Source organism: Micropterus salmoides, unplaced genomic scaffold, assembly GCF_014851395.1.
Source record: "Micropterus salmoides isolate LMB-PRFRI ecotype aquatic unplaced genomic scaffold, ASM1485139v1 Ms_hic_scaffold_19, whole genome shotgun sequence".
NCBI lineage: Eukaryota > Metazoa > Chordata > Actinopteri > Centrarchiformes > Centrarchidae > Micropterus > Micropterus salmoides.
In genome coordinates this window covers 22499424-22526281 of record NW_024041039.1, presented here as the reverse complement: position 1 = coordinate 22526281, position 26858 = coordinate 22499424, and the positions used below count along the sequence as shown (strand labels likewise).

Below are 26858 nucleotides of genomic sequence, written 5' to 3'. Positions count from 1 at the left end.
GAGTTGGTCCCCGTGCCCACTGCTCCCTTGAGGGATGGGTTAGTTTGAATGTTCCTTTGTCTTCATGAGGTACCCATTGCCAGGGATTTGGCAAACAAGCATGTCTGTATACAGGCGTTTTTAACTTACAATTACATGTCACAGCTTGATTACACACAGGACTTCACTGAACTAAAGAACAATTAGCAGCGCCGTTGATGATTTAGGTGTGTCACAGTAAAGGGGGTGAATACTGTGGCCAGGGCTCCAGACTAACATTTTTTAATCAGGAGCATTATAGCCCCTAACTGAAATTTTTTTTTTTTTTTTTTTAAACCTGTCCTGCCCAGCAGCTGGTATAGAGTATAATGACCTGGATACCATATTGTGCCAGACAGATTTTACTTTAACAAGAGAGTATTAAAATACTCCTTTGTCTGTTTTATTATTTATTTAATTATGTATTGATTTGTCACCGGGCCGGACAGGGGGGCAGACACGGGGATGGGGGGCACAAACAGACAGCACAGAGAAAGGACAACACCTGCAAGAGAAGGGGAAAGGGGGATGGAGGGTGGGACAACAGGGAAAAGCTGTGGGAAACCCAATTGCAGAAAGCAACGAAACCTGCAAGAGAACAGAGAGGGGGGCTTGGGGAGGAGAAAAACAACAACAAACAAACACAAACAAAAAAACAATAAAAATAATAATAATAGTAAAAGAAAACCAGCCGAACAGCAGCAATAAACAGCTGACATATTAATGACATATTAAGACAACTAAGAGAACAATGAAAACAAGAAACAGTCACACACACTAAATAAGCAACACAACACAGCCACGAGAGCTGGAATAATAATTAATTTAAATAAGTAACTGAAAGAAAGGCATCAGGAATAATTCTACCAGGGACAACCTAAGTTGTTTGTGTCTGTGTGTGTCTGTGTGCGTGTGGGTGAATGTGTCTGTATGTGTGTATGTACATGTGTGTGCGCATAAGCCTGTTAAAGAATGTAGTTGTTAGAGAGAGTGGGACGCCACGACTGTAACAGGCAGGCAAGAACCCCAGTAGCCAATAGGGGTGGAAGAAAGAAAAAGAATAAATCAAATCAAAAAAAAACAAAGACTCCCAGATGCACCGCGATGCAAACGCAGAAGACCCCGACCCAAATGCCAGTTGACAACGTAATGCCGACGGAACGCAAAAGAGGAAGAGCAGCGCCCGGACCGACCGCGTCGCAGACACAACATAGACCAGTGGCCTCCCCCATCCAGCATCCTAACTGAAAATTTAAGGGCACAGGCAGAAAATTTAGGGGCGCACACCTTAAAATCGACCTGCAAATTACTGCTATTACTGATAAATGCTTGAGTAATAAATACAGAAACTACAATGTGCCGTTTAATTTTAGTTACCAGTCACATTTCTATTGAATGGAGCTTAATAAATGCACATAAAATAATATAAGATATATTTATTATTCCCCCTGTCTTTATGTTTTAAGTTGCTGTTGTGCTTCATTAAGGTGTTTTGTTTAAACTGTGCAGTGACAGTTGCATCAGCCAACTTGGTTTTCCCTGCATGTTGTTGACCACATCTAGCGCAGCAGATAGAGCTCATTGTGTTGGTGTTTTTGTTAAATCTAAGCCATGTAAACTCCCTCAACCAGGGGCGGACTGGCACAATTATCAGGCCATGAATTTGACTCCATCCCAGGTCCACCTTGTTCAAGCAAACCATCTGTTGAGTAAACAGGTTCCAAACTAGGTATAGATTTGGTCATTATGTTCATCTGGAAAGAAAGTTTTCCACATTACAAAATACAAACATTTGGGACTGACCATTAAAGTAGCCTATCTGAACAGTTTTCAAGGTGGCTATGGCTATGGGTGCACCCTCAAAAACTACTGAGAAATAGCCTACACCAATCACAGCACAAATGTACAAGGCGAGTCCAAACGAGTACGCAGGCGGAGCGTTGCTCCATATATGGAAGGGCTTGAGAGACACACACACACACACACACACACACACACACACACACACACACACACACACACACACACACACACACACACACACACACACACACACACACACACACACACACACACACACGCTAAAACATGTGGCCAGCTGCGTGGATGTTCTTAACACCAACTTATTAACGGTCGCCAAAGTATATTTGCATTTACATTACATTTACTCATTTAGCTGACACTTTTATCCAAAGTGACTAACAATTGCTATATATGTCAGAGGTCGCACGGCTCTGGAGCTTTGGCAGAGAAACAGAGAGAGAAATGGAAACAGTGGATGCATAGATCCTCCTGCATGATATATTTAAAAAGAAGCTTTCTATATTATCACTGCCGGCTGGTCAATTAACAAAAGGCTCCCAAAGGCCAATATGCGACCATTTGGCCGCAATCTGGAGCCCTGACTGTGGCAATGCCGTATTTTCACATGAGATCAAACTACACATTTAAGAAAAGAACAAGGACCTTTTTCTGCGAGGATACTGATAGGTCAATACTGAATGGAGGTTACAAAAGGCATATGAATTTGTTGGTCAACTCTTGTTTTATGTCTTTAAAACAACTAAGCCTACAGTACAGCAATATTTTTTAAAAAGTGATTAAAATTTTTATTATAAGGGAGTTTTCTATCCAGCGTCTTCCGCAATGTTGTTGCATTCTCACAGAGATCAGGTCTCTCATCTCTGTCAGCTCTGGCGCAGTATCACAAGCTGCCATCGTGGATGCCTTCGTGGCAGCAGACACAAAGAGATCCTGGAAGGGAATGGTAATGGCTGCTGGTGGCGGTGGGGGTGGGGTACTCCAGCAGAGTTCAGGGGGAGGGACAAAAGATTACCCCCTCTAGATGTCCATTACTCAAACAGGCTCAGCATTGGGGATCATACACACTAACCCACAAAAAAGGGGTCACATACCTCATCATGACAACAAAGTAATCCCCACATAGCCAGCTCGAAACACACACACACACACACACACACACACACACACACACACACACACACACACACAGTGAGGACATGTACTGTATAGGTCAGCCAGATTTGAAGGCGAGGAGTAACTCAGGTGATGAAGAATGCAGGGAACAGTATTTCCCATGTGCCTGAGGAGATGAGGACATAACAGGCTTTCCAGTGAAATTCTTACACTGAATAAGAGGTGCAGCGATGTTGAGCTGTGTTGCTCTTCTTAACCTGTCATACAGCATTACAGTGCGCTACAAAGCACAGAGCCGCAAAATGGCTTTTGTCCCAGCCGTTATCCATCTTTAACCTACTCTACACACACCGCTCTGAGGCTTTTTGGACAAAGGCTGTTAGGCCTTATGTTTTTGGTTGGTTGACTTTACTGACTCAAACAAATGATGCACATTTACAAAAACCACTAAATTCAGCTTAAAGCTATACATAACTGTGCTTGTTGCAGGAAAGAAAATGATTAGGATGAACAATGCACTTGCCTCAAAAGATGGTATTAGTTCATCTTTTACCATATTTGTCATGTCCCTGAGTTATAATATAACATCTGCGATAACATGATACATATTAGTAGTGCATGTCTGCGAGCACAAATGTATCCATTGATATCGTATTCACGACCACATGTGATCCAACAGGCCTAATCTAATATGGCGTAAAGAGAAAGTCTGCACAGCGTAGCAGGACTCAGGATCAAAGCGCCCCTGTATCTGTCCTGTACACACCACTCAAAGCAAGCTTATCTTCTCAGTGCATCGGTAAAAGCACATGTTGTCACAGGCAGGGGCTAAAAGGGGACAAATGAGGGTTAAGCTGCTTTCAATGTTAGTTCTTTTTGAAAAGATGACTCCATAAATATGTATGGAGGCATGAATCCAGGCTTTATTTACAGGTTAGTGGACTGGATGTGTGCGGACAAACAGCGAGGGTGTCTTGGTGAGGACTGCAGAAAACTAGAGGGACGTCCAGTGAGTCTTTAAACAGATGGGGAGCACCAATCTTACTGAAATTTTTCATATTGAATATATATTAAAATATCTTCCAAACAGCAAGCTAAGAAGGCCACATATTATACATCTGAATAACATATATACACACTGAGTCTAAATTCTACAAAAGATTCCCAACCTGAATGAATATAAGCAGACAAACAAAATGCACTTCTACATAATGCATCACCCAGACAGAACCAAAACAGATGTAACGTGATGACATTAAAATAGATTCCAAGTTGTATTAGATATGCCTGACTAGCAAATTAGGAATCCATGGCTAAAGACAGACAATGTCACTATCTGGCCTGATGCTACTGTAACAAACAAATGAATTGTGAGTGAGCCTGAATCTAAGCTGGGATGATTTACTATGTGTTAGAACACCCCCAGACTGTGTTCACAGGTGATCTGAACAACTAGAACAAGGCATGTTGTTCAAAGAGGGACATACAACTTGACTCCCATTTTTTTTTATTTACTGCCATCCTCTCAGCCCGGCCCTGAGCAAATGTAACTGGAGAGCTGACTGTTTGTACTGGAAACTGGAGCTGCCTTTGGAGGTCAGGTGGGAAAACAGGGTAAGGGACTTTAACCTACATGTGCAACATAAGAGTGTTCAGAAAAACAGAGGGAGGAGCCATAGAGCCAACAATGTAATGTGCACACAGACATACCTCCTGTGATTTGCATACAAACCTACGTTTTAAAAAACAAGAAATGAACTGAAAGCTCTCACACAACCTTTCAAAAGGCTGGAAAATGATAGGGCGAAGTGTTCCTTTTCATTTGCAATCACCTCCAACTGATTTCTAGGCTATTAGAGGCAAATTCAGGAAGTAGCCACAGTTGCAGTATGGCACCATGGAAACTATGGTCCCACCCCAGAGTTCTGCAGTAAACATTTTGAGGCTGCAGCAACTATCAGTGGAAGACGAAAAATGACGGCGACAGCAACACAGTAAAAGACAGATGACTTACTTCAAAAATAAAGAGGATAGAGTCCAGCTCCTCCCTTTGAGATTTGTTCCCTGAAACACAAGGAAAGTACTTACAGTTTTGAACACATAACCCGGAGCTATACTGCAGTAGCCTGATCAATAATGTAAAAATAATACAGGTCATTTCGTGAACACTTATTCAGAGGAACATGTGTTTCCAATGAGAGCATACTCCCAGTGGGAATTCATCCCCTACCCCCAATATTGTTGGAGTCTGGCTCAGCACACAGTGTTTTACTGGATATATCCAGAAATTGCTTCTATGCTCATTGCTCTATAAATGTGGGGCAGAGGGAAATGAACCACTTACCACAGAGAGGAGGGAGAGGGTTAATTATTGAACCACCATCGAGAGTATTGGTCAACTAGTGAGTGTGCAGCTCACAAAAAGGAATAATAAAGTTTGGACTCACCTTTTTGTTTTAAGTTGCTTTCCAGTGTAATGAAATTTTCATAGAAGATAAAATAAATCTGAGAACAGTTGCTCTCGAAGAACGGCTTTAGTTCACTCTTGTCAATGATATCTGTGGAAAAAGGAGGAAACACTGTCAATGACATCATGAATGACTAAAAAGTGACTTACATGAAGATAAAACATTATACCGGGTTGTTAAGATGCACATTAAATCTGGATCTGGGCAAACAGAATTTGTCTAGGATGTTGGTAATCATAATATTGTGGTAGAGCTTTCATTTGTGTTTTCTTGATCCTAAAGGCTGCCTTACAGTTAAGGATACAATACAATATCCCAAACTCATTTAATTAAACAATAAATTATCCAACTTGATTTGTCATAATATCAGTTTTGCTCAAGATTTTCTTTTTCAGAATTTCTATGCTATGCTATATAAATTGTGTGTGTCAATGTGTCAAAGTACAGAAAGTTTAACAAAACGGCCACTACAAATCTTTTACTAACTTGTATAGAGAAACCAAAGTGCTTCTGAGCAGTGCTGTGAGTGTATTTCGTTCATTAAAAGCTGCTACCGTCTCTTTAAGTTGACTTGTTTCCCATTTTGCCAGATTGCTTCACTTCCTTACCCTGCGTAACTTCACCCACAACTCACCTGCAATCACTAGTGGATTGACAGGCTTCTTGGAGGTGTTGAGAAACAATATTGCCTCCCTATCAGATCATTTCACAAACGCTGAAAACGCGTAACAGATTTCTAAAACATCTGTTTTTTGTTGACAATGTGACAACGTATAAGAACATAATTCAAGACTCTATGTTCAAAGACAGATTTTTGAACTTGCATCAATGTGCTATTGAACTTGTGTTCAACTCGCTCTTTGAGATTATTCCGCACTCTGCTGCAGACCTATACATTGCTCCACAATATGCTGATTACCGCTGACTAGAGGGGTGTGTTACATTCCCAGGATTTCCAGCCAGCAGGACAATTCAGATTTTCCTCAGGTTTTCACCATTTAGGATGTTAGTTTCTCATCGCAGTTTGGATGAATTTGGGGATTATCTCTTGTGGTCTTTTCTAGAGATGGAGAGGGATGGTCTGGATTAAGGCCAGGCTGAGGTATGTAAATGGCTACACAAGTGCAGGCTGCAAAAGTTAATGAGGGAAATAGGTGTGTGTACAGTCACAAACAAACTGGTGCGGACAAATTCTTCAAGTAATGAACCCTTATTACTTGCCATACTTATACAACTGTGGTAATGAGACAGGCCTGGTCTGAATACTCAAATATAGGCCAGGAGGAGTCCTGGCACAGTAGCAGCAATTAAGGTTCACCTTCTGTTGCGATTCTCCCTCTACCACATGGCAAATTGGAAGACTACCAGAAGCAGTCCAGCTCATGGGGAGTACTGGAATTAAGTTGGGTGTGACTGCCCTGAGATTAAAGCAAAGATAATGAAGACGCATGATCGGAAGATCAAGTCAAAGGCCTCGCTACCTTCAATTTTTAGCCTTGGTGTAGGAAAAACCAGCAAGGCATCAGCTGGGGATCCCAGGTGGCCGACTGGCTCTTTGAAAGTTAAGAGGTCTAATACGAAAATAGGAGCTGGTGTCAGATGTGCCTTTAAAGCGATCAATAAATTCTGTTCTAACACTCACAGTTAACCAGAGACTAATTCTACAATGAAAAATGTAGGAATCAGATTGTTTCCACTCTGTCTTGCACACAAAAGAACATAGCCAATGCTTGGACTCGAATCTCTCAAAGAAGGCAACACTTCATTAAATGCTCCTTGCTCCTGGCATTAAGCTTATCACATCTGCTCTATTCACATTTAAGCACAAACACTGACACACACGAGTGCGCACACACACACACACACACACACACACACACACACACACACACATACACACACACCTTTATGGTGGGAGTAATGATCGTCCCTGCAGTGAATTAGTCTCACAGCCAGTAGAAAGTGCATACAGCAATCCTCTCCTCTGGCTGTGGATGTAGGCAAAGTCTGCTTGTCAGGGATGAAGTAACACTTCTTGCTGTTGCTAATATTTGATCTGACAAATATGCAATGCATACACCATTTATATGGTGTTTAGTTACAGAAACACTGAATATACAGATGTTGTCCCTCCACTACTGTTAACATTGGTTCCTTTGTGTTTATCTCATAGCTGCCAGCATCAGCTAACACAGCTGGCTTGTCTTCAGTATATGTTGCTGGAACGACAAACTGCTGTACCAAAAAAAATGTTCCTGAAATCCAGCAAAATCGGGAAAAAAGTGGAAGAGGAAAGGAGAGGATGATAAAATCCTTACTGAAACAAATTTTGGAGAGCCAGGGGGTCACTGTATGTATGTGTATTGTTGTTGAGGTAGCATGAGCTTGTTTTTATCATGCATGTCAGTTAGTGGGCTGCTATTCAGATTAAACAGGTTTGAGCCAAATCAGACCAGACTGCTTAATGCTTTCACATTAACCAAAATCCCTCAGACAACTGACAAAGAGTAGCTTCGGCCTGTGTTCTATAATTAGACCAGTACTTAAGTCTGTCTCTTTCCAAGGAAAATAATTTAAACAATCACAAAATACAATTTCTTAATATCAAACACGTCCAATTAGTACAAATAATATACCTTTATACATTCTAAATATAGAGAAAGAACAGAGAGGAAGTCTGTGTGATTATTATGCAAATTTAATTAGAATATTGTTGGGCACGTGAGGAGTTGATGGGGGGTGGGTCAATTTCATATCTCATGCGGCATGTCACAGGGCCATTATCTGGTGCTCTCCAGCCTTCAGACTCACTGCTCCTCATCTGCTCAAATGCTACTAACTAGCTACTGGACCATGACAGTGGGAAGGAGAGGGACATCAAGGGGAGAAAAGACCATTTTCAGAGAAGATCACAGGCCTTCTGACAGCAAGCAAGAATCTTAGGTGGACGCTAACCATCTTGGAAAAGGCTGACAAGACACTGACATTCAAACTCTAAAATTCAAGGGCTATCGGTAACAACCGATATCTGTCCAGGTTGCATACAGGGCTGGGCAACATGACCAAAAATTACGATAAAAACATTTCAAATCATTCGATATCGATAATTATCACGATAAATGTCAATCATTATTTCTTTCAAGTTTAAAGGCTGATTTCTTCCCCTGAGTGAAAATTGAAGGAGCAGATGGTTAATTGTGTGGATAAACTATTCTTTATGGTCAGAATGTGAAAAACACGTGGATCACTTAACATACAACGTAGAACATTTAAAAAATTATGATAAAATCTTTTTTCAAAAAATATGATTAGTAACTTAAGTTTTTCTGTCCCTTTTCTTCAACAAAATAAACACCTTAATAGATAATCGTTTGGGATTCTAATGAATTAAATCAAATATTTATTGACGATATACTGAACAACTGTTATTGAGGAAAATTATATTGCGATAATTATCATTATTGTTTTATTGCCCAGCCCTAGTTGCATAATGTAAAAGAGACAAAAATGAGCATTAATCCTCATGCATGAGCAAAGCCATCTGCTTACTAAATGTTGATACAGGCTATGTACAGGATAACGTTTGCCAACATCTCTAAAATCAAAATACATTCAAATTACAAATGTTTCAGAATTCTTGTTTGTCCATTGTATGCTAAAAAAAAATCATCCTCGCCATTAAATTTTAATTTCATGGGAGCTCAACTCCAGAATATGACAATTACAGTAGCACTGTTGATCTGAATACATTGGTCCCTTTGTTTATTACCTCTGATTCATCTGAGGAAGGTGCACTAGTTAAGGGTAATGTGGAAGCTACAACAACCATTACAAAGTTAATAAATTAAAGCCAGAATTCTGTATTAACTGTCTGTTAGTAAAGGCATACTGTGCTGGCGATGATCTACATGCTACAGTACAACTTTTCCTATTTCATTCCCCCTTCTCTCTGGTTTGGGTCTTACTTTGCGTAAAGGAAATGTTTGGTTGAAAGGATGAAGTTGTACAATGGTTGTCAGTAATATCCAGCAAGACTCTTCCCTCAGTGGACATTACTGACTTCTCAGGTAACAGCATGTTAACAGAAAGGGGAGGGAACCTGTTCTCTGGGCCCTGGGAATGCAGGGGACGACACTGTATCCTCTGACCCCATCAAGATAAATGTGTCCTTCAATTGACACCCCTCCGTCTGCAAGACTCTCATGTCACAGACAGGAAAACAGTGCTGGATAAACAGCAGCTGTAGAGAGTTGTGATCACACGGGCTGTTGTGGTGGGAGGAATCCTTGTGTCTTTACACTGGTGAAAGCAGCTGAATGAGCTGATAGCTCAGCTTTCTTGTTTTCAGAACCCCTCTGCTTGAAGAGGCAAAGTTAATGCCAACACTCCGGGATGTGCTTCATACATAATAGCTCTTCTTGTAGAAGGGAGAGTGTTGAAGAACTAATAAAAGCGAAAAGAGATGGGATACAGAGGTACAAATAAAACCCAGCCAAGTTCAGTAACAAGGGGTCAATAGTAGCCCCAAATGCTATCCTAGTAATTCTAGTTCATTTTGACTGAGGCTAAATACTATTTTCCATCAGCTGCTTAAACAGCAGTAAACTTACTATTCTGCAAGAACAATGGTCTAGATACTGCTGACACTGATAACTTGATGATGCAGAGACCTGCAATCTTCTCTAGTAGAATTAATAAACACATGCCAGACCAGCCATGGCAGGTTTGGGTTGGATGACACTGTTCTCCATTGTGATATATTTCCTGTTAACTGTCAGGGAAGGGCAGATGTTCCAACCCCGTGTGAGGACCAGCTGGAAAATAATAATGTGCAGCCAGAGTTGAGGGCCAATATATAATATTCTGGAGGGCAGAAAAACACAGCATCTTTACAAAATGTTCTGCGGAAACAGATATTATGAACTCACTGTTATTTCCACAGAAGCGCTGTGGAAAAATATCCCATCCAAATGTCAAAGATTATGCCATTATTTTCTAACTCTGGCTGGATAAACAGAATTCTGATATTTCAGATGTCAACAGGTCACTGAGGGTCTCCTGTGTCTCACTGTGACATCTGGGGCCAAAGGTGAAAGGGTGATTTGGCCTGCTGAGTCCCACACAGTATTATATAACCCTAAGGCATGCCAAGGGTGCATAACTTCACATAAGATAACCATGCACCATGGGGGAAATAGCATTATTTAAAAAACCCTGAATAATTAGTCTCTTTCTGTTGCTTGCTATTCTAATGAACTGATGTTAAACTGGGTTTGCCCAGCAAGCACTAAGAGTGCACACAGCAGTGCACACATAGGGCTTGTTAGCCAAACGGGTGAAGGTCATCTAGTCGGCTGAAGCCTATAGTATATTTACACAATCAAAACCAAACGGCTGGCTTCTCTGCCCACAGCTCCCTGTTCAAACTTAATCAGCACACAACACATGCAGTAATAAGTACTCACATTTAATGTTCAAAGTTTGTGTCAAACCCTCTTAAACCCTCTGGGAAAATTACAATGTATGCCATTTATACCTCCAAAAGCAGAATCATTAATATGCCATGTCATACTCAAAGAGCAGCCTATTAAGGCCTTTGATCAGACATACACTCATTTGCATTAGCTCTGGGCTAGTTAACACTGCAGGTGCACTATATTCTTGCCAGAAAGGAGATGAAGAGAGAGAAAAGACTGATACATTTCTTTGGCAGTACGCTCAGATCAGACACAGAGGACTCTTTAAGGGTCCCGGCAGAGGGATGCCTGAAGAGTGCCAACACATAGTAGAAGAGATACGGGGGTGGTAGCTAATGTGGAAGCTGATAGATGCACCATAGATGGCGCCTCTCTCCCTAAATTGTTGTCTAAACACAAAGGACCATGAGAAAATTAAAGAGACTGCACCAGATTGATCAGCTAGGGATATGCATGACAGAGACCACAAAAGACACATGACAAACACAGTACTTCAACAGGCTCTATAATAATAATCCTTTTCATCAATTACAGTTTTTAATATCAGTACAGAAATGTGCTGTTTAATAAAGCCAACAAATTATATATATATAGTTTAATTACTTTAAGAGAAAGAAAGCAACACCAGACACATTTCAGGTGCTTGCATTTTTAAACAATAACTTAATTTTATTTACATGTACATTCAAATGCTATATTGTGTTTTAAGATCAAAACATTATGACATGGGGAAAAAAAACAACACACACAGCGTTATGTGACCCTTGTCTGGGTGAAGAGGTTGATATTTGACCACAGTAAAAATAAGTTTAATTGCAAATCTTATAAAACCAGTCTGTCACATGATTTTACAAATTTTCAATAGGTAGCAGGCTGCATGAGCCTCATTTAAGGCCTTGATAACACACATCTGCTTCTAACACAGTTGAATGTGCTCCATGCAGGCTGTACCAGTTTTGAGATGTCAATCATAATTCAGCACTCACTGGGCCAAATTTATGTTCCTTATCAGGGGGTCGACTGGAGCCAATTTACTTAGTTTTCTCTATCAGTATTGACAATCATCTTCTGTGGATTGGTTTAGCTTATGAAGCTTTCAGTTTGCAGCACAGCATGATTGTCGACTCTGACTAACAGAAGTAAGCCTTCAGTGGGGTGGCTGATTTTGTGTTGCAATAGCTAGTCAGGAGGTAAAAAGATTACTTACATACATTACATAACTGGCTTGGCTATGCAATGCATCAGCCTTTCTGAGCGATGTATTCAATTAGGCACAGCATAAGCTACAAATCATATAAGTTATGCCAGTAGGGCTGTGCCATTTCATATTGTTCACGATACATCAGTATTAGTTTTTACGATGATTTTTTTAGTATAATGTAGGGATGCACTGACATGAAAATTCTTGGCCGAAGCCAAAACCGAATATGACAAAATTTGCCGAATACTGAATAAGTACATTCACATTTTTCCATTTATTTTGCCTTTTTTTTTTTTTTTTTTTACCATTGCATAAATGAAATAGTCAAAATGTGCTTTTTACTCAGTGTTTCCCACAGGATTCGGAGAGACTATGGTGGGTGGGTCTGAGGCCCAAGAGGGCCCAGTAAAGTAAATTACCGTGTCCATTTACTTTCAATGTACACATGTAATATGTTTTATACTTTCTGTGAATGTAATCCAATTAATCTTATTTCCATACTGTATAGACACCTTATTTTGAAAACCAGACTTTGAAAACCAGACTGTGTATCCTCGTGCTAAATTCATAAAGTTCGACCCAATTTGATAAATAATGTTGTATGTGGTTCTCGTATTGCGTAACATGGAGACTTCATAGCCCCTCTTCAGGTTTCTTCGGTCTTTTGACTTATTAGACCAAACACTGAAAGTGCTATTTTTGGCCAATGAATTTCGATGCCCGAATATTCGGTGCATCCCTAGTATATTGTGAAAACCATGGCTGAAAGCTAAAGTAACATTCGTACCAGCTCCACGGTGGAGGAGTTAGTTCCAATAAAGGAAGCAACTTCAGTAGCGTGGAAGTGGTCTGCGGAATCCTCATGCGGAAATATGTAAAAGGTGCAAGAACACCGCAACAACAAAAGGGGACAATACAACAAACTTATTTCACTACCTCAAGCAGAAGCACTCGGTATGAGGAAAGTGAAAAATCCCGCAAGGAGAGCTCAACTGCTATGGAGATCTAAAAAATATTTTTCAATATTTTGTACTACACTGTCAAGAATATCATTATCGCAGAAATAGCCTGAAATATCGAGATATTATCAAAGGGATATATGGCCTACCCCTACATGCCAGTGTGTAATAACTAAACCTTCTTTAAAAACAGGCCATGCAATGACTGAAGAAGTAATTGGAAGCTCATGATAAATGCTACAGCAGCGTGCCATCAATATTGTTTATGATTGAGTATTCAGTAAAACTGCAGCTGCATTAAAACACATTAAATATAATCGTTATGAGAACAGGCATTCCTGCAATTTTAACTTTTGGTGCATATAATTTCATTATGATGCCACTGTGCCAAACACTGCATGAATACCTCTCAACTTGTAGTCAGTGTCTAGCTGTGTAACAGATTGGGGCCTATGGGTCTAAGCAGAGCACAGCGTGAAGGAGTCATGGTAGAACTGGCAAAGCCTGACCTTATCCCAGTCTGAGCTCACACATTAGAGAGTGGCTTAACTCGGCAGCTTAACACTGAAGAGCTGCTACACAGGCAACTTTCCTGCTTTATCTTCAGGTAGCCCTAAAATCTTTCAACACGGGTTACAATTCTTTCCCTGTCAAATGATTCCTTCTGGACACTGCCTTTCCTCAAAAGTTATTAAAAATGGACACCAAATTTCTTCCGTTCCAGCAAAGGCATAAAATGACAATTCACCACAATTAGGGGTGTGGAAAATAATTGATCGCGATGCAGACTTGGACGATTATGAATCGATTCACAAATGTCAATAATCGATTATCTAGGTTAATTGATAACGTAATGATGACAGAACGAAAAAGGCAGAACTCGGAAATGCGGAAGTGCAGACCGTCTGTGCAGTGCACACAATGTAGACGTGTGGTTCTCTCTGTTTAGGCAGCTATTGATTGTGTGACTGCTGCTACTAAAATTTCACATGATCAATAAAGTCACAACTCAAGTTAATGATTTTCACCCACACACTGGTAAAGCGAGTAGCGCTTGGCTAGCGTCCCCTCCTCATTCTTCAAATGACAGCTACGTGACAGGCGGCAGTAGGTGACGGTGAAACGAGCGGAGCAGAGGAAAACATGAGCGTTGCGTTTCAGCCTGGCTGTAAATGTACAGTGTAGGTTACAGTGTGTCCGTTTATTAAAGTCTGTCTGTTGTTTTCCAACTACTAGAAAGGCAGTTCGCGCTAGCACACATCTCTTCACACAGCGGTCTGGAAGCTGAGCAGGATGTTATTTAGTAAAGTTGGTTTGTTGTCATTCATCCACATATCGAGTACACAAATAAACGAAATGCCATTTCTCAAGGCCCATGGTGCTCAATACAAGATTACAATAATCAACTTACAGGACAAGACACAAACTACACTAGACGAGACAAATAAAGGAACAGATATATTAAGGTGGAGAGAACGTGCTTTGGCTGGAGCATTGTAAAGTGAGTAGTTCAACACTAATAACAGAAAATAGCAGCAGCAGAGGTCAGTAATAATAATGTAATAATGCTATGCAATGTTAGCTACATTTATATGACATAATATTAAATAGCTGCATTTCATTACTACCTACTTTGGATTGTTACAAATACTTTGCTTTAAAAGTACCAAATAGTCAAACAATGAGATTACATCTTTATCCTATTCGTTTTACAATCGCATCGTAGCCCTCATAATAGGTACCTAGAAATTCCCACCCTTGAGGTGATGCATCCTGATGCATCGAGGAATCGAATCGTTGACCTGATAATCGTACTCGAATCATGAGACCAGTGAAGATGCACACCCCTAACCACAATGCGAGGTCACATGGACACTGTAGGTATGCTATGGAAAGGAACCTACCTACAAATTATTTTTATGTTAAATACTATATATATATATATACACACACACATATACACACACACAGTCCCACTGAACGGTAAGGCAAGTATCTTTGTTTTTGTTGTTCACTGAAGACATTTGGGTTTAAGATAAAAAGATGAATATGAGAGGAGAGTTCAGAATTTCAGCTTTCATTTCCTGGTATTCACATCTAGATGTGTTAAACAACTCATGACATACCACCCTTTGTTTGAACCCACCCATTTTTCAAGAGAGCAAAAGTATTGGACACTGTAGGTATGTTATCTACCAAAAACCTAAAATTTGCTCTTGAACAAATCTGCGTAGCAATCTGCTAATACTGTAAGCCAATGCCAAGTGTTTATTTTCCTTTGGCTTTAAACCTGGAAATCCACTGCAGATTAGTGGGTACTTGGGCATTTAGAAAGGCAACATAAAATGCAATCAAATCTTGATAAGAAGTTGTGTCCCAGTAAACTGCAGGTCTTGGGCTAGGTCTGGCTATTATAAAAGCAGGACAGGTAAACAGTATAACTCGACAAACTGGTTTGTCTTGTACTGTGTAAAAACCACACAGATATCATCCAGCACAGAACACAGAGCACTGGCACTATCCTATGTCTAGCTCTTCAGCAGGCCAGCAGCTAAAAGAAAAAAGCCTCTCTCTCCACACCATGTGATTTATATCATATTTGATATTTGGTTTTTAAGGAGGCTCTGAAACACATGACAGTTATATCAGAGACCAAAAACAAAAAATCAATATCAAGAACATTTCCAAAATGTTCATTACAGTTTAGAAATATAAAACCATCCTATGGAATAACTACATGTTTATATTTAACAACATAAAAGCCTAATGAAAACCAATCTATAACCAGTTAGCTCCTAACCGCTTCTCGAAAGAGTGGTTAGCTAGGAAGAAAAGAAGCAACTGTCAGTAGCAAAAGTCTAAAAATAGTTAGGACTTTTTTTTATTGGTGCATAGTTTGCAATTCTAATGTCCTAGGGATTGCAGCACAGGACTTCTTTATACTGCCAAATATACTCACACTGCCACCAAACCACACGCACGCCACATTAATAGCATGAATAAGTGTGGATTTGTAATAGAGTTCATGTCCCCTCTTTATTCCTGACACCTGCAGCTATTTGCCTAACCAGTTCACTAACTAGAAACACATCTAGAGTGGAAAAAGTGGCCAAAAAACTCTAAATGGAGATTTATAGTATGACAACTTCTAAACTCTTTTAAATCCTACTGCAGCCAAAAAAGGTGTATCACCCATTACCCCCAGTAATTACATCTCAGCACGCTCACAGCTGCTTCACATACAAGTCTCTCTGCATGCACCTGCTTTCTGGCAAGTGCTGGCTGATATACTCAGTCTAGTTACAGCAGAAGCACCTGCTGCTGTCCAAGCTAGCCTCTGTTCAGCGATCTATATAACCATGACTTTTCTCATAGAGGGTTCTTTCATTAGTCTATCTAAAAAGCTGAAATATTGTATGTGTTTCTGTTATTGAGTCCCATAATTATTTTGTTAGCACCACCAACAACAACAACAACAACATATCCCAAGCACTTGCCACCTGCACACTGTCAAAGCTTCATGAGGATGCTGACTCCCAACTAATTTAACAGTAAGACAACCAGATATTTTGATGTGCAGGCAAAACAATATTCCTTATCTCAAGTACAACTTGACTGAATTGGCAGTCTGATATTACCGGCAATAAATCGATACGACAATATATCGTTGTACATTTTTCCATGATACTGTCGATGTTCCAGCCCATCATATCGATACATAATAATAAAAAGTAGCGCTTCGACGGTTAGTTTAATGCTAACATATATAGGAAATCTCCATTAACATGCTTACAGACATAAGCATCGTGATCGCGAAAATACAATCTTAACATTTTGCTTCACATGCTGAACATCCTGAGTGACATACTGTGCAAATACTTAAAGTACATGTTTCCTGAGCTCTGTGTGAAATAAAAAAGAGCTGCTAACTTCTCTGTCTTGACCTGCTACTCTACTGCTTCTGCACTCCACACAGACCAGCTACAGCAATCCCAAAGGGTCAAAACCAAATATTCCCAGTGGCCTAAAAATACAGCTATCAGTAGGAAGAGAACGGGCCGCACAACACTGTGTCACTGAACAGTCATTAATATAATGTGATGTATAGATTAGGACTTGGTACACAGCAATTTGTATTTGCAGTAAAAATTCAGTGAATTTGCATTTTATTTGCCTTTTATAAACAAATGTTTTGATAATAATTTTTCATAGTTGCTCTGTAGTTTTATTTAAAGACTGAGCAGAATTGTGCTGTTATCTAACAGTTTAGACAACTTTTTGACAGTATAGGCACATCTAGCTTGGGACTGTGTGGTGAATTTGGTCAGGGAAAGTAAATTACACTTGAACATTTACTTAAAGGATAACATTTGTATTTTTCAGCCTGGAAATTATCTTCCCATGTTTTGTGTCTATGTGACTAATTTGGGATAGCATCTTCTGAAATTGGTCCAGTACAGAGTGAGCGAGCGTGCTGCAGCGAAACAGAGCTGCAACATAATCCTTGCGGGCAACTAGGCCTCATGAAAGTACATCCATAAAGTGTCATGTCAAAGACATCGATGTATTGTGTTGCAGACATATCACCAAAGTTAGCATGCTAACCAGCTAGCCCCGGCCCATCCTGTCTTGTAATACCACTTGTGCCTCAAGATGTGATAGTAAGTCGGTAGAGTCCGGTCTGCCCTTAGTCCAACATGAGAGGATGAGAAGTAGAGCTGCCCGGAGGGCTTGTCAATCAATGCTGCTGCACAAGCTACACAAGCTGCTCTCCCTTGCGCTCCCTGACCTCTCGCTCCCACGCTACAACTTCTACTTTTTTTTTCTCCACTTGATCTTCCCTGTCTCTGACTGGGCAGACAGGGTGTGAAATTGTTGTTGACCAGGACAAATGAGACAGAAGCACTGTGAACTGCTGACCGCTTCCTTTAGGAGCTCATCATCAATTGGTCAGTTGTCAGTTGTGTCTACACACACAGTAGGCTTGGGCAGTCTCACAGTATTACGGTATGCCAGGGTATTTAGAAATCCAAAAAGTATGACTTTCAATACCATAAAAAATACAGACTATCCTCTTTCTATTAAACAATTCAATACAGCTTTCTGCTGTGGGAGTAACCTTACAGGACTAGCAAACAAGAAGAATGCCTTGGACTCTGGGAGTATTTTGGGTTTAGTCACAATTATTAAGGTGAGCGAGCCAACACGGACAAAGCCGGATCATCACGGATCATCTCCGTTCAGCCCACTAAGGTGTCGGTATCTGTCGCCGCAACAAGTGTCTTTGGGTCCTCCAGCAAAAGTCTATGGAAGAAGGGCGCTTATTGTCTTCATTATTCTGTGGTAAGTAATTAAACCCAGGAAGACTCGTAGGCTAACTCCACATTAGACACCCAGAATTGTAGGCTAGACAATGTCATATACACTCACCTAAAGGATTATTAGGAAGGAACTAATACTGTGTTTGACCCCCTTTCGCCTTCAGAACTGCCTTAATTCTACGTGGCATTGATTCAACAAGGTGCTGAAAGCATTCTTTAGAAATGTTGGCCCATATTGATAGGATAGCATCTTGCAGTTGATGGAGATTTGTGGGATGCACATCCAGGGCACAAAGCTCCCGTTCCACCACATCCCAAAGATGCTCTAATGGGTTGAGATCTGGTGGCTGTGGGGGCCATTTTAGTACAGTGAACTCATTGTCATGTTCAAGAAACCAATTTGAAATGATTCGAGCTTTGTGACATGGTGCATTATCCTGCTGGAAGTAGCCATCAGAGGATGGGTACATGGTGGCCATAAAGGGATGGACATGGTCAGAAACAATGCTCAGGTAGGCCGTGGCATTTAAACGATGCCCAATTGGCACAAAGGGGCCTAAAGTGTGCCAAGAAAACCTCCCCCACACCATTACACCACCACCACCGGCCTGCACAGTGGTAACAAGGCATGATGGATCCATGTTCTCATTCTGTTTACGCCAAATTCTGACTCTACCATCTGAATGTCTCAACAGAAATCGAGACTCATCAGACCAGGCAACATTTTTCCAGTCTTCAACTGTCCAATTTTGGTGAGCTCTTGCAAATTGTAGCCTCTTTTTCCTATTTGTAGTGGAGAGTGTTACCCGGTGGGGTCTTCTGCTGTTGTAGCCCATCCGCCTCAAGGTTGTGCGTGTTGTGGCTTCACAAATGCTTTGCTGCATACCTCGGTTGTAACGAGTGGTTATTTCAGTCAAAGTTGTTCTTCTATCAGCTTGAATCGGTTGACCCATTCTCCTCTGACCTCTAGCATCAACAAGGCATTTTCGCCCACAGGACTGCCACATACTGGATGTTTTTCCCTTTTCACACCATTCTTTGTAAACCCTAGAAATGGTTGTGCGTGAAAATCCCAGTAACTGAGCAGATTGTGAAATACTCAGACCGGCCCGTCTGGCACCAACAACCATGCCACGCTCAAAATTGCTTAAATCACCTTTCTTTCCCATTCTCACATTCAGTTTGGAGTTCAGGAGATTGTCTTGACCAGGACCACACCCCTAAATGCATTGAAGCAACTGCCATGTAATTGGTTGATTAGATAATTGCATTAATGAGAAACTGAACAGGTGTTACTAATAATCCTTTAGGTGAGTGTATGTTACAGTAGCCTGGCTGAGGAGTAGCAAGGGGTGAAATGCTGTCTCCTCCTCTGTTTGAAGCATGTGGCCAGGAATGACACATTTTACCAGAATAGCTGATTTTGTGGCTCATTATCTTATAATCAGGATTGTTTTATATTTTGGCCATATTTGGTGCAGTTTAAATCTACAGATTTATTTTCACTATTCTATTTATGCTAATCAGTGTCAAAAAAGCCTATTAACCCCTTATGAAAACCATAATGATCAAAATGTTTATCTGTGGGAGCATAGACACTTGTGGATTTCTATACAGACTGAACTTCAAATCTATTTCAGTGTGTGATAGCACGTAAGGTTATACTGAACTAGGGCTGAAACGATTCATAGATTAAATCGATAAAATCGATTCATAAAATGCTTGGAAACTTCTTTGCATCGATGCTTCATTCAATCTATTTAACTACACAGCACAGTGTTTCGCAGGGACATTTGTTTCTGTCGCACATCGCGTTTATGCTGTGTACACGACGTGATTATGATGGAGCTGTTTGCAAAGTCGGGGAAGAGAGAAGAAACAGCAAGGGACAAAAAAGAAAGTTCCCAAAGTATGGGATTATTTCAAACTAAAGAAAACAACTCTGTAATGTTACTGTCCGTCCACCGTAAAACGAAACTTTTGTCGCCTCGGCAACAGCACGACGGCACCTTATCAGAAAGCATCCGGTGTTCTGCCAGCCGACCACAGACAAGGGTTGTTTCTCAAAACCAAGAAGGCAAAGAACTTTGAGACTTGTGTTCTTGGGGAGAACATTCTTGCTAGTCGTTCTTGGAAGAATGAACTTGCAATGTCACGAGCACACAAAACGCTGCTGACTGTTTGAGACGATGCGACGATGCTCAGAATTGGGTTAACTGCAGGTTTTAACTCAACAAGATGTAATGTCTAATATAACAATATTAATAATAATAGTAATAAAGAAAAGACAGTCCGCTTTCTTTCCATTTGTTTAATTTTTCCGAAGTTTCACAAGACCAGATTTTTTTGTACATCACAATTTTTCTGTACATCATCCAGATGTCTCTTGATTTAAGTTAAAACCTTACAAAATTACTCAGAATGTAATGACAGAATAACAGCGGCACGAACGTTAAACTATCTTACAGCTGTGGGTCTTTACTCTGCCGTTGTTGCTGGACTCTGCCGTGTTGGCTACAGTGGTCTGCATGTCTGAGGGCTCTGTGAGCTGATCTGGCCGGCCGGCTCATTAGCTTCCCCCCCCGCGGGCTGGTTCGCTAGCTCCACCCGATGACAGCTGCGCAGCGTCGCAACTCCGAAAATGATTTTCGATTCGCCATCATTTTTAGTAAAACTGCCAATATTCGACATCTACACAGTTGATTTCTTGCCTCAAAACTTCTCAGAAGTGGATTTAGTGATGAAACAACGTATGAAAATGTTGTCGGCCTCTCTCTCAGCTTCTTTCCGCCCCTCGCTTGAATGCCAAAATGAATGCTGGGATATCTCTGCCGTCAAATTCACACAAGTTACCAACCGATGCATCCTTGGTAAAATGGGCGTGTCAAGAACACTTCCGGGATTTTTAACCGTTCTTGCCAAAATGCAAACTTGTGTATTGGGACAGTACTTGGGCCACAAAAGAGGACGTTTCACAAGAACACAAGTACAGACAAGAACACAGATTGAGGAAGGCCCTAGGTAACAGTAACAGCAACTTTAGCATTTAACTGAAATCATGATTGATTGTTGAGGATAGCCAAAGTAATCCGCAGTCCTCAGCTGAAAATGTACAGCTCTCTCTGTAGCTCAGACAATCCCTGCTTTAGGGGTGTAAATGACTAATAGGTACAAAAAGTTTTGGAAATGTCCAGTAGGTCTCTGTGAAACAGGCTGCAATGGCTGCAATATAATCCTTGGTGGCAATTGTGTCTGTCAAATGTACGTCCATTAAAAGTGCTTGGCTCAGGCTCAGATTGTTATTCTGACATTATGGAAAGGATCCCCAAAGAGACAGACCTTTTTGTTAAAGAGTAAGATCCTTTTTGCTTAACCAGAAATGAATGTATATCATTGTGTATTATATATTGATACAGTATACAGGGCCCAGGTGTAAAAATACCATTATAACCCTTAAGTGTCAATAACATGCCTACATAGTGTGGGATAAAAGATAAGATAAGAGGCTGAAATTATTCACAAGTCTAACCTGAGTGTTTTACAAAAGGGGAGAATCAGAAGTCCAGTGATCTCAGCCTTTACTTCAGCCACACAGATGACTTTCTTGAGAGCCCTTCCAGTGTTGTGCTCATTGTATCCTCTGGTGCTTCACGTTGTGATTTCCTCTTACAACAGCAAAGCTTTCAGTTGACCCTAGGCTCCTCTCATTTCTCTGTTTTGTGCCTCCTCGTCTCCTAAACCCATCTGTCCTCCTGCCTTTGACCTGGAAATTAATCTCAGCGTGTCTTGAGGAACTTCGCAATTCCTAAAATGCATCTCGAGGAGAGAGGAGGCTTACCGAAGGAGCTATGAGCGAGGAAGCAAGGATGCAAGTAGCCTAAATAGATAAGCTTAGATAAGTCATAAACACTGTTCTGCTTATCTGACAGAGATCATAAAATACAGTGGTAGCCTATAATAAAACAATGGACAGATGATGCAGCTGTGCCACACGTCATATTTAATTGACACCGGCTCCAAAGCAAGGATGTTGCATTTCGTTATCTGTGTTGCCTGGACTTCTCGTGGAGGCGTGGAAAGGAATCGAGGATGTACAGACTGACGAAAATGAGAAAGGCTCAGCAACACTTTGAGCATGCACATTACACAGAAAGTAAGGTCTTATGACACCAGGTTTAATTTCTTCTACAGATGAGTGCAGAGCATCCTTCAAAACACATTACCTTTGGCTGCAGACTCTCACACCTTCACCCAAAAGCAAACACACCTGACTGTTATCACTAACAACACTTGCACACAGTCACTGTTGCTCCCATGCAGTTCACCAACACGTTGGAGCTGAGCTTGTTTATACCAGTTGAAGAGAACAAAAGAAAACAAACAATACTTACTTAGGATATAGCTTGTTCAGTTGATTAGATGATGTAGTTATTTCTCTTTCAACTAGAGGGCCGGTGCTTAAGCAAAGTACTAGCTCCAGCAGCATTAACTGGTCTACAGCTGACTGGAACTCTGACCTCCGTGTGCAGGGAGCAAGTGAAAAAGAGAGACATCTCCTTTGGGAATCAGTGCGGATTCCCCCAGACAAACACCCCTGTGTGCAGTCAAATCAGTCAGAGATTTCCTACATTATTGCTACCATTCTGACCATCAACTTCCGGCTTATGTAGAACGAGTTGGGAACAAGCTTGAGAATGAATTTGAGCAGGAATGAGCGAGAGGAACAGCAGTCTGTGCTTCCATTGAGAGAAGCAGTGAGTGATCAGGTGGTTTGCTGGACTCCTGTAATTAACAACCTCAGCCAAATCCAGCCAGGCATGACCAGCAAATTAACATGCAGCAGCTTTCACACTCTATCCCACAGATCTGCTCAGTGAGCAGAAAACCAATACAGGGCCACTCTGAAAATAGCCCAGATCGCAGATTGTCCTTTCAACTCCAATACCATCATACTACGACTAGATTCAACAAGCTGGATTAACAGATTTCTGGTCCTTATACTACAGAGTCAATGAGATACAGCTTACAAAATGTCTGACTTACATTTTGTGTTATGGACAATGAATTTGGAGGGGTCTACGACAAGGTTAGCTAGCTGCCAATAACCCCCAACTTTCGTACAAATATCAGAATGACACTTTGAAATCTGAGACATTTAACTTCTAAAATTCTTTACATTATCTGGTATTAATTATTTATATTTAAATTAACTATATAAAGAAGCAAGGGACACTACACTGCGCATGCAGGTTAAAAAGTTAAACTTTCAGAGCCCCCTATAAATGTATGCTGACATATAAAGCAAATTCTCATCACAGACTATGATAGTCTTGTTTAATGTTACTGAAATAAACTATAACTGTTGATATTTTACAATTTACAAGTGAGGGAATTAAGCAAGACAGCCTTTCCTTTCATCTAGGGTATTTGTTTCTCTTGCAAATAGAATGAATCGTATGACTTACAAAAATACAAAATGCTTTCAGCAATGAAACGAGGCCAGATATGTTCCCTCAAGTCCCTGCACTGTCCTTCACAGCACCCCATTCCTCATCACTGCTTCCTGTCCACACAGGAACCATAAGCACCAGGAGGAAATCCTTCCTTAACTGAAAGCATGGTGAAATCAGGCAGGCTGGGGGACATCTGCGTGCAGGCCTTACTATCAGCTGCTGGACAAACAGACCAGCCTTATCTTTAACTTTATATGAGGGAAAGAAAAACACAGAGCGACATGTAGTGCTCTGCTTTGACCTCCTCTTTGGTTGTACTAGTCTTGACATTGAAGGTGTGCTATGGTAGCAGATAGATCGAAGCACATCAACAGTTTTGCTCAAGCTTCTGAAAACTATTAAACTGATACTGGCATTTATCAGGCTTCATCTGTGCCTCTGAACAAGAATCAATAAAACAGTAAACATACCACTATGAAAAGGTTACAAGCAACCATGGATCAAATGGTTCAAACCATAAACATCTCAAAGGTACTTTGTTTCCAGAGTAATTCTTCCTTTTCACTGACATCAACTACAGACATACCTGCCAAGCTTTGCCTAAACGTGCCATCAAGTAAGGCTGGATGATATATTTGTGGTTCACAGTTCTCATTTCTTGATGAATTGAAGTTGAAGTCTTTGGTAAATCAAAACACAGCAGTAGATATAAAGCCATACAAATGATCATAATATTAATTTCATCTATATGCCATTATTATTCATGTACAACTATGTGATAAGCTGATTAGACTACATAATTAACTGCAGTACCTAGATGTTGAGGGACAAACTCTACGGGTACAGAGCAATAGCCTACTTGAGCATTCGTGACCTACCTTGACTGAAATTCTGGAGAGAAAGCACATCATACTGTATGTTGCGCATATAATTAAACCATTGCAGTTTTCCTCCATATCACACAATTCCCTCCTGACACCTTTCTTCCTCTCCACACTTTCCCAACGTACCCACTGACCCCGTTTTGTCTGTGATGCAGTGACCTGTATATGTACATATGCTACAGTCCCCGATACAATGAACATCATCTTGGTTGTAACAGAGCTGTGACAGAGTCTACTCAGGTGGGACACAATGAAAACTGTTTGGCTGCCTACCAAAAAGGAGTTACACTACAGAGTTCCAAATAAATCTCTGTATTGTTCTGATGTTGATTTTAGATTAATTATTCGACTTGCATGTCATCCGCCTTCTACTTACATGTTTTTGCAATGTGGATTTGGTATTTAGACTCACAGGGACTAAGATATCCACTATATGTACTCTTTAGAGTGTGACAGTGATAGTTGATTAATGAATAAAACCTTGAAATGCATTCCCTTATGTGTAATACAAAACTGCTACAGAGCAAATTCATGTCTCTTAACATAGTAAAATGTAGGAGTGAAGTGTAGTTGGAACAGCTACACAGTTTTATGACTGTCATAAATACTGCACTTCCTTGTCCAATTACAGAAACAAAGGACTCTACCAGGGTGACATATTAATATTTTATCATAATTTCCAAATATCTATAGGGTAGAATAACTTCATAGCAACTCAACCAAGGCAACCAGCTAGATTAAACCTCTATTCTCTCTTCAATCTAAAGAAAGAGTTGCAATTACTAACGTTACGTTTTCAAAAACAGCCCGGGTGACAACAGGACAAGATGACAACAAAGGTTGTGGTAGACATCTGCTTCTCTACGACTGATGCCCTGACAAGGCAGCATCAGTTAGCACTGGCTGGCTAGTTAGCCGCAAGGGGAGCTAGCTCCCATTAGCTAACATCCATGCCTAATCACCAGTGTGACTTGTCTGATATTAGTACCTTAAGAAGAATAAATGTAAATAGGTGGCGAGTGGCAAACACTTCAAAATGCAAAGACAGGTGTTGTTTTTTTGCCATTGTGCGAATGTATGTTACCTGTCAGCTAGCTTGCATTAGTCGCCGCAGTGACAGCCAGCCAGCTAACCTGACGCCTTGTGTGACGTTAGCTGTTGGCTGATGCCAGCCAGCCAGCTAGCTAGCTCGACTAGCTTAGCCTCGGCGATGCAGCATCAAAAGCCCGGTGACATTTCACTCACCTAACAGTGACCGCAGGTGTTTAAGCCGGGTCAGTACATCCTTCTTTGGGTCCAGAACTTTCTGTGTAGATTTCTTGACGTCTCCATGCCCCCTTCGAGTGAACATTCCGCTGTAAAATGCAACCGTGGAAGCTGAAATCACCTGTGTTTCACCATACACCAAGCCTCCAGTGTGACTGTCACTTTCCTCACCACCACTCTATTCCTGCTTGGTAAACATTCGCCAGACGGCCGCTAGTGTCCTGTTTTTTGTGGGTGTGTAAACACGGAAGAGCTGCCTGACAGAGAGGAGTGGTCTATATGAATACGCCTTCTTGTTTACAACCGTTTCACCTTGCACTTCTAGTATATTCCTTTAGTGCATTTTCATAAATTATTTCCCCATTCAATATACTTAATTTTGATAGTTTAAGGTCAAGCTTTTGCATTGTGCATTAAAGGGTTTCAATCTTGTACCATACTAAAATTGCGAAAGACAAGCTTGAGTGCACTGTCCTGCAATAAACTTTATGTTGAAGACTGGTATCCATCTTCAGTGTAAAACATTCATTCTTTCGCACTATAGAGGTTTGATAAAAGGAGGCTGGGGTCTGGTTGTTGTAAAAGCTCCCAAGCGCCCTCTGGTGCTTGAAATAGTTCAACACTAGAGGAGATAGGAATGCATTTTTTAGTACTTCATTTGTTCATGCAATTCACTGGGAACAATAATATGTAAATGCATGGAAAGGAAGGAAAAAAGACCTGCAAAGCTTACTCTCTTTAATGAAAATACCCTACATGTTTTAGATTAGATGGTTCATATGTTTGGGATAACTCTAAGGTGGCATCTAAATATTATTTTCATTACTGGTTAATCTGCAGATTATTTATAAAATTAAATAAAATTAAAATGTAA

General features: G+C 40.7%; 1 protein-coding gene across 6 annotated transcripts in view; it reads right to left on the bottom strand.

The window, feature by feature from the left end:
* The window catches only part of ralgapa2 (Ral GTPase activating protein catalytic subunit alpha 2), a 99098-nt gene extending 72880 nt beyond the window's left edge, over nt 1–26218 (bottom strand). For 3 of the 6 annotated variants that reach the window (XM_038729436.1, XM_038729434.1, XM_038729433.1), the window contains exons 1-3: nt 25964–26217; nt 5403–5513; nt 4970–5019 (exon numbers count right to left, since the gene is read on the bottom strand). In XM_038729436.1, the coding sequence (XP_038585364.1) occupies nt 4970–5019; nt 5403–5513; nt 25964–26069 (267 nt within the window). In that variant the 5' untranslated portion in view covers nt 26070–26217. Of the gene's footprint in view, nt 1–4969; nt 5020–5402; nt 5514–25963 lie in introns of all 6 variants that reach the window. The other 3 variants (XM_038729432.1, XM_038729435.1, XM_038729438.1) reach the window with 2 other exon arrangements.
* Between the last annotated feature and the right edge of the window lie 640 nt (nt 26219–26858).